Raw genomic sequence first — 14,261 nt, forward strand, 5'->3', positions numbered from 1 at the left:
TGTCCATGGACGGATTAAAGAGCTGCAGGGCCCCGGGGCTCCTATTAACCCACCGTTCCTCCCAATCTCTGTACATCGTGTTCACTATCACGATGCTGAGATATTCCATGGCCCCAGGTTTGCTCTGCGGTAATTTGATTTCGACCCATATTAATTTAGGAATGTGCACAATGTAAGCACAGTATCAGCTGAATTAATGAAGGTCTTAAAGGGCCATGCCAGTGATTCAACGTGCACGTTCATTAAACATTCAGGACACTCGAGCACAGACTGAGATTCTGACTATGTGGTCACATCGTTTACGCCTTGACATCAACTCAGGAGGCTTTTATGCCAGCTGTGTTTGCTGTTTTGATGGATTAAAAAAAGCAAAGAAAACATTGCTTGCCAAGTCGGATGTATCAGAGTCGTAATGTGGGAAGTGAAGGCAGCAGATGGAAAAGTAGCCCTCACGGCGATGTTCGCCTTCTTTCAAGTTCTGTTCCTGTTGATAATCAGATCGTGCTCTCCCTTTCCTGTCTGGACAGATTAGATTGATATATTGCTCATGTGGACATCAATTTACCTCAAACCTTTTAAAGGAGCTTTTGAGGAGCCGTCTCAAGAAGCTCTTAATTATGGTCATCCAAGAGTCTATGTTCACCCCTCCTCATATCACCTTTGTCTGCATCAACATTACTGGCTTGGTACTCCACCTCTTCCTTTCTAAAAGGTGAATTCACTGAGACATTTTATGGATCAAGTCAAATCCTGTCAGATAAATGGTACCAAGAGCTTCAAGGTGGATACTTGTTCACAGCTGGGTGATCTGTTCTTCTGGACTCCTTTAAGAACCTGTTATTATTGTCATTTTCATTATCATTATGACATTGATGTAAACCACTTGTTGAGACTTCACATTGGCTGTATTTCCTCCATGTCAAGTTTAATGTTGGCTATTTCATCTTGGGAAAAAAAAAATGTTTGAAGTTATGATACAATATTATTCTGTGTCTCCTCGGTGTTTTTTGCAGTTATAAAACTTCCTCTTGATGCAGGCACAATGCTGGTATACTGTCGCACTTTTTAGGAAATGAGACCCAGTAAACCATGTTACCCCCCCATACACACACACATACACACACACATCCACACACAGTCAGTCACACTGCTAAAGGAAGCGTCGAGGTCACGAGGGAAGCGACCGAAAAACACGAAGTGTAATATTTTGCAACATAAGTATCATTCCAATAAAGTTTTACTTGTAAAATTCAACTGAACTTCTGTGTTTTAGTGTTTCTTAAGTGTCTGCTCAATGTTAAGATGAGAGTGAGTTTTGAAAGAGATCTTTCATCGCTGGGTGTCTATAGTGTTGTCGCCTGGAGGTCGGACATCCATCACTGCCGCCTGATGCGGAGTTGAGCCTTCATCCACCCATCTGTTGACCGCACAGCTCAGTCTGATCCGCTAAAACGCATACACACACACGCGCGCGCGCACACACACAACAGTGAAATAACATCCCTGCAGTCTGGACTGTGCGCTCTTCTCTTTCTTTGTGTAGAAATCAGATTCAACAAATAGGACGACACTGCGAACAAAGAACCACGCTCCGATGCGTTAGAAGGCAAACAATTCCACCTTAAATGTGATTTGCGTCTGTGTTGGATACCTCGTCGCCATCTTCGGTCCACCTTAAGCGCACAATGTGGCCAACGAATGGAAGCGTACCAGCCGGGCTTCCGTCCTCATTCTCCTGTCGAGGATCGCGCTCCGGCTTCCCAGCTTTGACACAGCGTCACTTGTGAAACAACAGAGGTGGGAGAAAGACGCACTCGGGCCAAACCCCATCCGCACCAGCACGAGAAAGATGTCCGAGCCAAATAAGTACCGAGAGTGGATCCTGGAAACAATCGACTCTCTGCGTTCGAGAAAAGCTCGTCCGGATCTAGAGAGGATTTGTCGAATGGTTCGGAGACGTCATGGCTCGGACCCGGACCGAACCAGGACAGAACTGGAAAAACTGATTCAGGAGCAGACGGTGCTTAAAGTTAGCTACAAGGGCTCAATATCGTACCGAAACGCGGCGAAGGTGCAGAGGAAAAGCCGAAAGAAGTGTGAGTTTACGGGCGCTGGCAGCAGCGGCGGCGGCAGCGCGGAGGCAGCGAGGGAGCGGACCAAACACGACCATCTGAACAACAACGGCGACAGTGCGCACAGCTTCACAGACCAGGAGGAGGGAGAGGAGGACTCGCAGCCCAGCCCAGAGCCCCACACTCAAACAGCAGCCAGCAGCTCGGGAAAAAAGCTTAAGCCTATCTCCAGCCCGAGCAGCGGAAAAGGGTGCCTCAGTTGTGGCGCAACAACGGGCTGCGATGTCGGGAGCGGCTGTAAAGAGGAGAAAGCAAGTGCATCAAAAGACAAGGGATTAGGACAGCAGGGAGCGGGGAGCTGCCCGTCGCCCGGTCTCGTCCGAAGAACAAGCGCACACGAAGGCGAAGATGCCAGCGGGACAACACCGAGCAAAACCGACGCAGTTCGCGGAGGAAAAGTCTCTGGTCTTTTCGTGGCTGACACCCAACACAAAACTTGCTCTGGGGGCGTCAGCCTTCAACATCAGGGACCGAGACAGACTGTGCTCCTCAAGCCCAAACTTCGTGTCGGAGGAGGTGGCACTAGAACAGCGGGGAACCACGCCAACTCCGACCTCGGCGACAGACTGGTGGCTTCTGTACGCAGCCTGTCCGAGAAGAGCCTCCGGGGGGGCTCCACCGCCACGAGAGGCCACATTAAACCGCTCGGGCTGAAGGAGATCCTCGGCTATCTGAGCAGCCAGGAGCGACTGTCGGAGGAGAAGCTGACCCGAGGCAAAGTCAAAGTGGTGATGGAGAGAGAGGTGGCGAGGGGCCGGCTGCGCAGGACCCGCTGCGGGAACATTACTCTTCCTCTGAGGGGGATGGTGCTGGAGGAGCCGAAGAATGCGTCCGCTGACAGACTTGTACAGAGCGCACTGCAGGACAGACACATTGTGAAAAAGGTGGGCACTGTTAACTTAACATTTCCAACACGTCCCGGTTGTAGGGCGCGCGGATCAGGGCTTTTGATGGTTTGCTGATAAATTAATGATCACTGGTTAAAACGGCAAAAAAGGCGCCCTTGCCAAATAATGTTTCCGGATTAACCTTGGTTAAGTGTTAAAAGAAATGTTGCACATCAAGGGAGGTTAATTATTGTTTTTTCTAATTATTTATGGGAGGAGACCGTGCCCGTGTTGCGTTTTTCCTCTAATGTCTCGGTAAAAACGAGTGTAGATGTGAGAGAGAGTGTGTGTAGCTCGGCTTCCTGCACAAAAGGTGCGGGTTAGAGCAGACAGCGTCGGAGCGGCTTCCCCGACTCCCCGCGATGAGCGCGCGCATCATAAAAAGAGCGTCTCTGCATGGCGCGCGCTCGCGCAGGTCCTGCTTTCGTTGCCACATCACTATTTGGGCTCAATAACGTTTTATTTCGCACTCGGGAACTTTAGCTGTGCGCAGCAGAGCGGAGTGTCTGGGCCTGGCGCGCAGTAGGCGGTGTCTGTAAAAAACTTGAGTGCTGCGTGTCGCGCAGGCCGACCGAGGACTCATAACAGTAGAACATCATGTTATGTCATGGATCATTTCTTACAATGTTTGGTTTGCTTAGACGTATATGTTTCTAACCACATTGTTTTCCCCCGCCCTCCACGATGTGCTCCCCGTTTCGTGCCTCATTAAATCCTTTGTATGATTTCTGACAGCGCTCTCTCCTCCCCCTCTTCCTCCTCCTGTGGGTGAGGACTTCAGTAGGCTACAGTAGGCGGCTAACGTTATTTCTGATTTCTGTCTTTTCTCCAAGATGTAGGTGGTTTTTTTTGTTGTTGTTTTGTTGTTTCTGAGTTAAAGCTAAATCCAATCAGGTTCCAATCAACCTGGTGAACTCGTATCAAACTCCAGTCTGCTGTATGGAGTTGACTTTATGGGCTTATATGTCATTGTAGATACCTTTCCTCCCTCTCCAGGATAATGAGCCAATGGAAACAGCGAGTGAAGGAGAGGAACGGGAGGATAATGGGGAAGGAGAGGAGAAAGAAGATCCCCGGAGTTCTGAAGAGGAGGGTGGACTTTCCCCTGTAGCCATGACAACGGAACCTGAGCTCATTGAGAAAACCAGAGAAGATGCTGAGGTCCAGACAGCATCAAAGCAGGAGAGCCCCCAGCAGCAGCATGAAGGCAAAGGTGTGTGTGGACACCTGTAGTATGTTAGAGTGTAAAGTTGTGATTCGTAGTCATGTTAGAATCACAACTTTACACTCTAACATAGACTATAATAACTCTTTTTAAGATTATCTTCAATAACATAACAACATTTGGTTTTGTCTGGATTAGTTTTGATGAAAGACAATAAAAATAAAAGTCTAAAGTCTAAAGTATTGTCATAGCGCAAGTAGAAGCAAGGCTGTCCATAAAGGGGGAAAGAAGGGGGAAGCTTTGTTTGGCCAAGCCGCATGGAGGCCCACTTTGAGGTCATCGAAAAACAAAGGCTATCCTAGACTGAAGCAGTGATGACCACATTTTATTTGGGAACTACGCTTTTGGTTTATTTTATTGTATCTGTACAAAGTAAAAAAAAGTATTTGTACATCAAAATACAGTTTGTTAGACCTTTTGGTAACCATGAAATTTCACCACCACTAGTCCTACTAGCTTACCTACTTATTGTAATAATCAATCACTGATAAAGTAATAATAATAAAACCTATCAATCGATAATAGATCTGTCCTTCTTTTCATTATCTAGGTTTGGTTGCTGACCTCTCGAGGGTGTCTGGGCTTGATTCCCTCAGCAGGACGCCATTCTCACCTGTTCAGGCATCTTCCCTGTCACAATGTAATGTTACTCACCTGGAGGACAGAAATGGGGCCCAGACTGATCTACATACAGACGTTATGGTACGTACTAAATGGACATTCATTTAAAAGATCTTTAACATCAAATTAAAATTGGGTTCAGAAGTTGTTTAAAGAGACGGGATGCAGAGAAGATCCTGAGAGCTGCCTGAGCCTCAATCATGACATGTTGTGTAATAGTACGCATGTTATTAAAATCAATTCATTCTATAAATATATTTAAATGGTATGTTCCTCTGCTGTTACATGAACTGTTAGTCACTATCACATTCTCTGTCAGGTCAATTATTATGTTTATGTTTGATACATGTTAATACAAGCTCATAGCAAGAAGTTGTACAGAGGAACTTTCTTTTAACACGCCTGTTAGGTGAGCAGCAGCATTGTGGTCATTCCAGGTCTTTATGTCCTTGATAAAACAGTGAAGTGGAGTTGTAATATTATAAACCCAAGTTAAAGGGATCCTTAAGTCGTTGAAACATGAATCTGTATTGATGTTGGGTCATTTAAAAATGTGATATCATTGTTTAAGTTGGTGCCTTATTGACTGAGAAACGCCAGAAAGTGTCTTCTGGGCTCATGTGGATGAAAGACAACAACTCCCAGAATTCCCAGCACCGCAGGGACACTCCTGCTGAAATAGAGGATTTCATGTTGCATTCATGTGGTGTCAGACACATAGGACAAATGAGTTTTCGAGTTGTAAAATGCAGATGAAACACCTGCTCAAGTCAGAACAACTCGAGAAACTCTGAGAAGAATTACTGTAGACGCTCAGCTAGCAGACTTCACGTCAGAATCGTCATCAAAAGACGGGCAAAATGTTTTGTTCATTTTAACTGATCGTCGTCGTCGTAGCATCCACTTTGTTGTGCTGTTATTATAACACTGAAGTCAGAAGAACGACATTGCAATTTGGAAACTTGGACCACCCGAGCAGCACCTGAATGCAGCATAATTTACAAACATTTACTGATAACTGATTCTGAGATTTCTACCACAACATTGGACATTTCTGGCAGTATACAGACTCTATGTCTGTGTCTATAGGCAAACAGTGAGAGCACCAACACGCCCAGTTCCTTGTTCTCACAGCTGCTGGCAGCTGACACCTCACCGCATTATTGCAGCTCGTAGAGATAGCCACAAACATCCAATTCAAGCACAAGACTTTTAAAATCCACTCCATAAATATACTTTTCCCCCATTCTCAGTTCTCATCAGCTTTCTCCATAGAGCCTGTTAGCATAGCTTCCAAGCAAGATGGCGGATGCTAAGTTTTGTGAGTTCCCACCCACTGATCTGTGATAGGTCTTTAGCTTCAGTGGGTCGAAAATATGAGGAACTTGTCTTGTAGTTTTACCCCTGCAAACAAAAAGAGCCTGCAATGACACAAAATGAAGATTTTTGCAAAAAGGGAGAAATATTCCTTTAAGAATAAAAAAAGAATCCACACACTATTAAAGTAAAAGCTTCCAGCAACTTAAAGTTTTGATCTCACATATCTCCTTCAGGCATTGACGAGTTAACATCACAGAACAAGACAAACACATTGACTACATGACTGAGAGTCAACCTGCTCTCAGGTTGGACCAATCAGAGGCAGAGCTGGACAACACTGTCTGACTCTCCGTCTGTCGGGCAGAACATGCCTCCATGAAGAGGGAAAATTAAAAACAATTAGAATCTCAAACAACAATTCTTTATCAAGTACAATACAGTATTACTACGAACCCAAGCAACTGATTATATTGTGCTTTCACAGGAGGAGCATGTATGTAGTGGACCAAAGTAGTGCTAAAACAAAGCAGGAAAGTAAATAACTATGAATAAATAAATATTTCTTTGTTTTTTTAATAATGCATATATTTACCTCAATATTGTTTTTTAGCTTGGTTTTTCTAAAAAAGCAAAATTATGTTGAGCAAAAAGCCCAGTGAACATATCTCTGCACTCAGTCCGGTCTCTCTTTAAAGGGGCGCAGCCGACCGACAGCTCCTCATGTCATTAATAATGACAGGTAGCTCTGAAAGCCTGCTTAAAAAAACACAACAATGACTAAAGATTTGGTGGACATGATGAAGGGTTGTTGTTCTGTCCATGAGCATTTGTAATTAAGTGTGTCTGTGTCTGTCTGTGTGTGTGTGTGTGTGTGTGTGTGTGTGTGTGTGTGTGTGTTTGTTTGTGTGTGTGTGTGTGTGTGTTTGTCTTTGTGTGTGTGTGTTTGTCTTTGTGTATGTGTGCGTGTCTGTGTGTGTGTGTGTGTGTTTGGGTGTGTGTGTGTGTGTGTGTGTGTGTGTGTATATGTGTGTGTGTGTCTGTATTTGTGTGTGTGTTTGTGTAAAGAGTTGTTTCCCATAGTCCCGCACTAGATTTGAATATGTTGATGAGAAAACATCTGAAGTTCTTTCGAGCTCAGTGAAAGAAGGCGATCATAGATCAGCTGGAAGGAGACACAAAAATCATGTCCACAACTTTAAACGGATCTCTTAAAATCTGAATTATGAAGTAAAATCCTGTAACTTTTGTGTCTCTCAAGATACCACAATATGCCCTCCTTATAACTACTAGCTTTAGCCTCAAATATATGCAGCCCATATCCTTTGAACTTGTGATGCAGAGCAGGGTTGACATGCACCAAATATCATCAGGACTGAGTTAAATCCTGCGACGAGGACCTTTCATGGAACAGCTGCTCTACTAACTCAGTAAAACCAGCAGCTCAGTAAAACCAGCAGCTCAGTAAAACCAGCAGCTCAGTAAAACCAGCAGCTCAGTAAAACCAGCAGCTCCTGTTACCAGTTTATGAAGTATTCAACTATGGGGGTAAAGATTTTGACCCAAATGCAACAAAAACGACATCTTTGATACGTCTTATGGGTTAACAAAAACACTCTCACAAGAACAACGGAGTCCAAAATAATTCCTTTGTGTGATTCTGCCGTTTTGTTGGAGGACTGAATTCTCACTTCTTCACAAATGTTCCCTTGTTCTTCAGCAGAGACTGAAATACTGACCCAGTGGTGTTGCAGAGCATGCATGCTACTTCTGTTACACTCGGTCACACAGAGCACAGAGGTAGAGTTCATCATCCACCAATTAGAAGATCAGCTGTTTGATACTCGTCTATATGCCAATGAGTTCTTGAAGAGGACCTTGGAGCCCTGATTGCAGGTCGTGCTGTTGGAAAGAGTTGCCAACATTGCTTGCTGCCCTTCTAATCAGTGTTTTAAAGAACGTGTAGAGCACTTTGAGTGGTCTGTAGGCCAGATTGGCAATATATATAAATGAATTCAATGTACTTTTTAAATTGGTCATATCGCTGTCAGTCGTGGATTAGGCTTGGTGGGCAAACACTAATATGTGTCTCTAACTTGTTGACGAACCCTCCAATCATTGATTGATTATTCTTTATTATCCCCGGGTGTCAAATCATTTTACAGCAGCCAACATGTAAATAAAATGAACAATAAGTAAAATAAGACATATTCAAAGAGAAGAAAATAAATAACCCAATTAACCCAGAGATGTCATCCTGGAAAGTTACAAATTGTAACGTTTAGAGCTGGTTCAAATATTTAACGGCTAATGGTACAAATGATTTTATATACCGGTTTGACTTTGCTTTCCGAGAGAAGGCAAACCTTCTCCCTGATGGTAGAGGCCGAAACTCTGCGTGGAGAGGGTGAAGAGGGTCTGCCAAAATGGCGTCTGCCCTCCGGACACACCTAACCTGGTAGACCTGGCTCAGATCATTAAGACTGACACCGATGATCTTTCGGCACTGTCTAACAAAGCTTCCCATCCTATTTCTGTTAATCAAATTAAGATTACCGAACCAGCATATCATTGAAAATGTGAGAATAGACTCGACATATGATGAATAAAACATTTTCATAAGTGAACTTTCAACATTAAAACTCCTCAGCTTCCTTAAATAAAACAGTCTTTGACTGACCTTTTTACAGATCCTATCTGAGAGAAGTCCATCCTCGCTGCACTGATCATTAAATATCATGTGTCCCTTCTGTCATGAGATTGTTAAGTGCTTTTGAATTAGAGCGACTGTGAGGAACTTTCAGTGTCTGAGAGAGAGGGGGGGGGGGGGGGGGGGGGGTGTTGTTGACATGCAGGAAAGGAGCCACAGGCGTACCCTCCATACATGGGATGCGCGCACCAACCACCAGCACCCCCAGTTTCTCTCTTTTTGGTGACAGCTGTAGAAAAAGCAGAGCATCTTATCTCGTCCTGGACATCGTATGTAATCTCTTCCTGCTTCCTTTTAGTATTCAAACGTGTCATTCACTGTGTCTCTACCATGGAAATGTAAACAAATGCACTTTCACTGACCTGATGGCAGCTCTTTCAGGCATGAGACTGCATCGTTAACTTAACCATTCATAGCACACATATACCCCCTATTTTTATTTTATTTATCTGATCTGTTCTCTTTACATTTTTATTTTGTTTGACTTTCTTTTGCTTGTCTCGTGCTGCTGCAACGCACACATTTCCCCTCAGCGGATCATTAAAGTACTTACCCGAGAAATATACCTGAGCACATGATACGGTCAACCTTTGTTTGGTTTTTGGTTCACACAGAAACATCAAAGCTCACTTTGAGTGTTTCTGTTTCCTGCAGTTTCAAACTCATGAGTGCTGTTTTAATACGAAAGACTTCTCTGAACTCGTGTTTGTATTCAGTCTTTCATCTAGGAGCTTTAACATTAATGACAGTACATGTTCATATCTTACATCAACTATTGTCATGATGAATATTCAAGTGAGTGTTTGACGTTGATATTAGCCTGATCAGTCTATTATCACACTGAGCTGTGAGTGTAGTTTCAGGAGAGGGCTGTTTACCATGAGTCTGACTCCACTCCAGCGTTCTTTTCTTGCCACTTTAACTTTGCTAAATGTTACTTAGTGCTCTGACGTTGGGTCTTGGTTTTGGATTCAGAATGACTCATGAATCAACCACACCTCCCCGGGCTAGAACTGAGAGTCTGCTGAACGAATAATCTAACAAAAGTGCATGTCTCTGACGATAATACAACAAAAAGGAAAGGGTCTGTACCTACTCTTATGTAAAGTGTCTCGATAATAACGTTTGTTATGAAATGGTGCTTTACAGGTCCATTAATCAATTGAATTTATTTGATCTTTTCTTTTCTTAAGAGATTTATTTGTTGAATTTGGATCTGCTCGTTGGTTCTGCACGGTGGTTCAGTGGTTAGAGCTGATGCCTCACAGCGAGATGATTGGTCCCCCAGGACAGTAGGGGGCCCCCAGGGGCTGACAAACATGTAACCACAGCAGTGGCTAAAAATGTTCACATTTTTCAATGACAGTAGAAAACCTATCTATCTATCTATCTATCTATCTATCTATCTATCTATCTACCTATCTATCTATCTATCTATCTATCTATCTATCTATCTATCTATCTATCTATCTATCTATCTGTCTGTCTGTCTGTCTGTCTGTCTGTCTGTCTGTCTGTCTGTCTGTCTGTCTGTCTGTCTGTCTGTCTGTCTGTCTGTCTGTCTGTCTGTCCGTCCGTCCGTCCGTCCGTCCGTCCGTCCGTCCGTCCGTCCGTCCGTCCGTCCGTCCGTCCGTCCGTCCGTCCGTCCGTCCGTCCGTCCGTCCGTCCGTCCGTCCGTCTAACCAAACTGAACCGCCGGTGGAAAGGGGCTTAAGGCTCACTTTGGTCATATGGTGACCGGATGGCCCTTAGCAACAGCCCTGGAACACCTTACTTCTGTAGTATCTCCCAAATGTACCCCGAAGGAGAACCATCATAGGCCTTCTCCCACACCACAAATATAGACAGGATGAGCAAACTCCCATGCTCACCCCAAAAAGCATAGCAAGGGAAAACAGATTGTTCCCACTCCCATTATAAGGCCGGATTTCCATTGTTCCTCCTTTTACCAGGTAGCATCGTAGAATAACCTTTTCCTGGGAGGTTATGTGGAATGATAGCTTAATAGTTGGAGCACACACTCTTTTCCCCTTTTAATGAATGGTGATCAGCACCTGCACTGTGCCAGATGCCCACAATGAAGATGAGTGTCAGAAAAGACAGCCCAATAAAGTACAGCTTCTTCACCGTGTTAGGGTCAATCTCATCCACACCTGGCACCTTGCCACGGAGAAGCTTCCACTGCAACCTTTGCCTTTGTGTGAATTTGTTTGGTATGTCTAAAATTTGAAGTCCCGTTTCTTGGTGAGAATAATGAAATGGTTTTGTGGATCGCTCTTAGTATTCTAATCAGTCAAAAAGGCCGGACAGCCTTCAGAGTTTTAAATAAAGGACATCACAGACAGAACATACTCACCTATGTGGATGTAGTTGCTGCTTTTATGAGGACTAGCATACATGGTGGCTGATGTCTGCCTGTCGCTGGAAATACGAGGATCATCGGTCCTTGCCTAAAAATGGAATAAAAACGAGCAACCATACGAATAATATCAATTTCTAAGAGGTTGCAGGAATGCAGAAGATGGATAAAAATCATCCAATGCCCTCTCTCTAGAAAGACCTACGTTAATATACTGTAAGTCGCTGGTTTTCTTTGTATTGATGGGAAGCCTATCATAATGGTAAAGAACGCTGGTCGAAGGGGCCCCCAGTGAAATGTTGCTGAGGGCCACGACAGTCTGTCGAATGGCCCCTGCGGACAGGCGTCCTCGTGCATGCGTGGGTTCCCTGCAGGTACTCTGGCTTCCTCACGTGGACCAAAGACATGCTTGTTAGGTTATATGGTGACTGTAAATTAGCGGTAGCTGAGTAAATGTGAGTGTAGCTTCATGTCTGTCTCTATAAGTCAGATCTGTGACTGACCAGCAGCCAGTCCAGGGTTTACCCCGCCTCTCGCCCAATGACAGCTGCGTTCTGCTCCAGCCCCCCGCGACCAGTATTCTGGATGAATGGATCTGCTGGTTGACCATGTTCACTTTCTTTTATTCCTTTTTTGTACATTTATTTCATTCATCTCTTTAACATTCTTGAATAGCTGCAGTGTAATGATAACATCGGCTGTATATAAAGACTGATTATCAGTCAAAAAGAGGTTGGGTATTTGAGGATGACTCAACAGTTCTGTCTCCCCCACCAGTCCACTCTCTACCTTCCACAGTGTTGTTGTAAATCTCATAACAGATGGTTATGTTGCAATTGCGCTCTGATGTACTGCACGCCTTTTGAGTTTACGTGGAGGTCACTTTTTTCTGATGGCTTTTTTTTTTCTCTGCAGCTCATATTTATTTATGCCCTACTGTATTTTTTGAGTCATCTTCTTTTGACCCTCTCTCTTCTCCCAATCAGATGCAGAGTGACAGAGAGAACCACACCTCCCCGGGCTTGAACTGTGAGTCTGCTGAACAGATAATTGAACCAAAAGTTTCACATTCGTAGTTTTTTTGTTTCATATTGATGACAGGTATTGAGACTGAGATTAATTTTTTCCCTCGTAGGCCAGGAGTCTAAGACGGAGGTCGGCGTGTCGTCCTGCCTGCTCACACCCACTGCCTCCCCGAGGGACTCCTGCCTGTCTGAGGATCGAGGGATCAGCGGAGGAGGAAACAGTGAAGGGTGAGTACAGCAGAGATACAGGAGACTTTGAACAGGATGCACAGATTTGTTGGCACATTGTGTTGCCATGTGATGGGCCATATAAATAAAGTTTGACTTGACTGGACTTGCATTAAAGTCCCCCACTGACTTCTGTTGTCCATCCTAATCCTAATCCACAACCCCTCCTGAGGTGTTAATCAATTACACCAGCAGCTGGTCGTTTACTAACATCTCCCTTCATCATGTCTCTGAGCCTTCTTGTTTACGTCACACAGTCAATAAAGCTCGCCATTTATAATTTTTGCATGAAGAAGAAAATATGTTGGAGCGATATCTTTGCAAAGATTGGATTTCACCGAGTCCTTATTTCTGTCCTTATTGGACCTTGAAAGACGTTTTCATGATTAGAAGAGAAAAATGTGATTTGTGACATGTTGATGTTTTTCAGTTGGTTGAGAATTAGCTGAATAGAGGTCTTTCACCAACAAGTCTGTTTCACCATGTTTTCAGTCAGATTCAGCGCTGACATCACGGTAAGTGCTCAGCGCGTTCACTTGGAGTCGTGTTCTACCTGATGGACTTGTAGGAAATGATCACACGACCCCCACCGGCGCCCAACAAGTCTACACTTTGATAAATGAAACATAGGGTACAATATAAGAAACAAAAACCTCTGAAGTAAAATCTGTTTTATTATTGATGTGTTAGCTTTGTTAATGCTGCCTTTAGCTCACTCCAGGTTTTGTAACGTTCCATCTGCCCTGGTTCTGGTCTCTCCAGGTGTGTGAAGTCCGAGGCGGTCAGTGGGAGCCCGGTGGAGTGGACTGTGTCAGACGTTGTCAGTTATTTCACAGCAGCAGGTTTCCCTGAGCAGGCTGCTGCCTTTAAGACCCAGGTGAGCCTGTTATTCCTCTTCTTTACCACTAGAGGCCACCAGAGAACGGATGAATGACTGTACTGTAACCTTTAACAGCTCTAACCTACATCTACCCACCCACAATGCTCTGCTCTCTTCATTAGGAAATCGATGGCAAGTCTCTTCTCCTCATGCAGCGTAATGATGTTTTGACTGGCCTGTCAATCAGACTCGGCCCCGCCCTCAAGATCTATGAGCGTCACGTAAAGGTTCTGCAGAGAACGCACTTTGAGGATGACGACTGCTAACAAAACACACATGAAGTTCACACAGAGACCGTAAAGTCTGTATCTACTATTATCTTCAATAATATTATACCAATATATGCATGAAATACAAAACAATTCTTCATCTCATGGAAACCAGCTCTTACAACACACACACACACACACACACACACACACTATTCTTCTCCTCTGGGACCCCTCACACTGCTCTGGTCCAGAAACGACACACAATAACGAGAATGCATTTCCTGAACAACAAAGATTTTCTACTGAACAGAGCAGTGATGTTGGAGGGAAAAGGAGGAGCGAACTTTTTATGATGGAGAAGCTGAAAGAAGTCATGCAAACTTTCCTTTTTTTAGAAAACATTCAATGATCAAGCACTTTTGTAATTCCTCCAGTAAACTGCGCAGGACAGTTTGTTTTATTTTGGGCTCATGTTTTGCACATTTTAAAAGAGGTTGTGTTTATGTGTGTGGAGGTTCATGTCGGTTTGTTTTTTAAAGGCTGTAAAGAGTTTCTGGGTGCATGTCTGTCATTGCGCACACTTTGGATGTGTGCATGTGAAAGAGTGACGGGGCTTTCTTAGATTGTCATGAAAAAAGCAGATAAAAGACATTCCCACTGTCAAA

At 44.2% G+C, this 14,261-nt stretch overlaps 1 protein-coding gene across 1 annotated transcript; it reads left to right on the plus strand.

Moving 5' to 3' along the window:
• The first annotated feature begins 55 nt into the window (after positions 1-55).
• samd1b (sterile alpha motif domain containing 1b) lies at positions 56-14,253 on the plus strand. Its single transcript, XM_079338496.1, has 7 exons — positions 56-3,016; positions 4,016-4,232; positions 4,795-4,946; positions 12,238-12,280; positions 12,387-12,504; positions 13,267-13,381; positions 13,507-14,253. The coding sequence occupies exons 1-7, from the start codon at positions 1,850-1,852 to the stop codon at positions 13,648-13,650; spliced, it is 1,956 nt and encodes a 651-aa protein (XP_079194622.1). The 5' UTR covers positions 56-1,849; the 3' UTR covers positions 13,651-14,253.
• The last annotated feature ends 8 nt before the right edge of the window (positions 14,254-14,261 follow it).

Source organism: Symphodus melops (assembly GCF_947650265.1).
Source record: "Symphodus melops genome assembly, chromosome: 2".
Classification (NCBI taxonomy): Eukaryota; Metazoa; Chordata; class Actinopteri; order Labriformes; family Labridae; genus Symphodus; species Symphodus melops.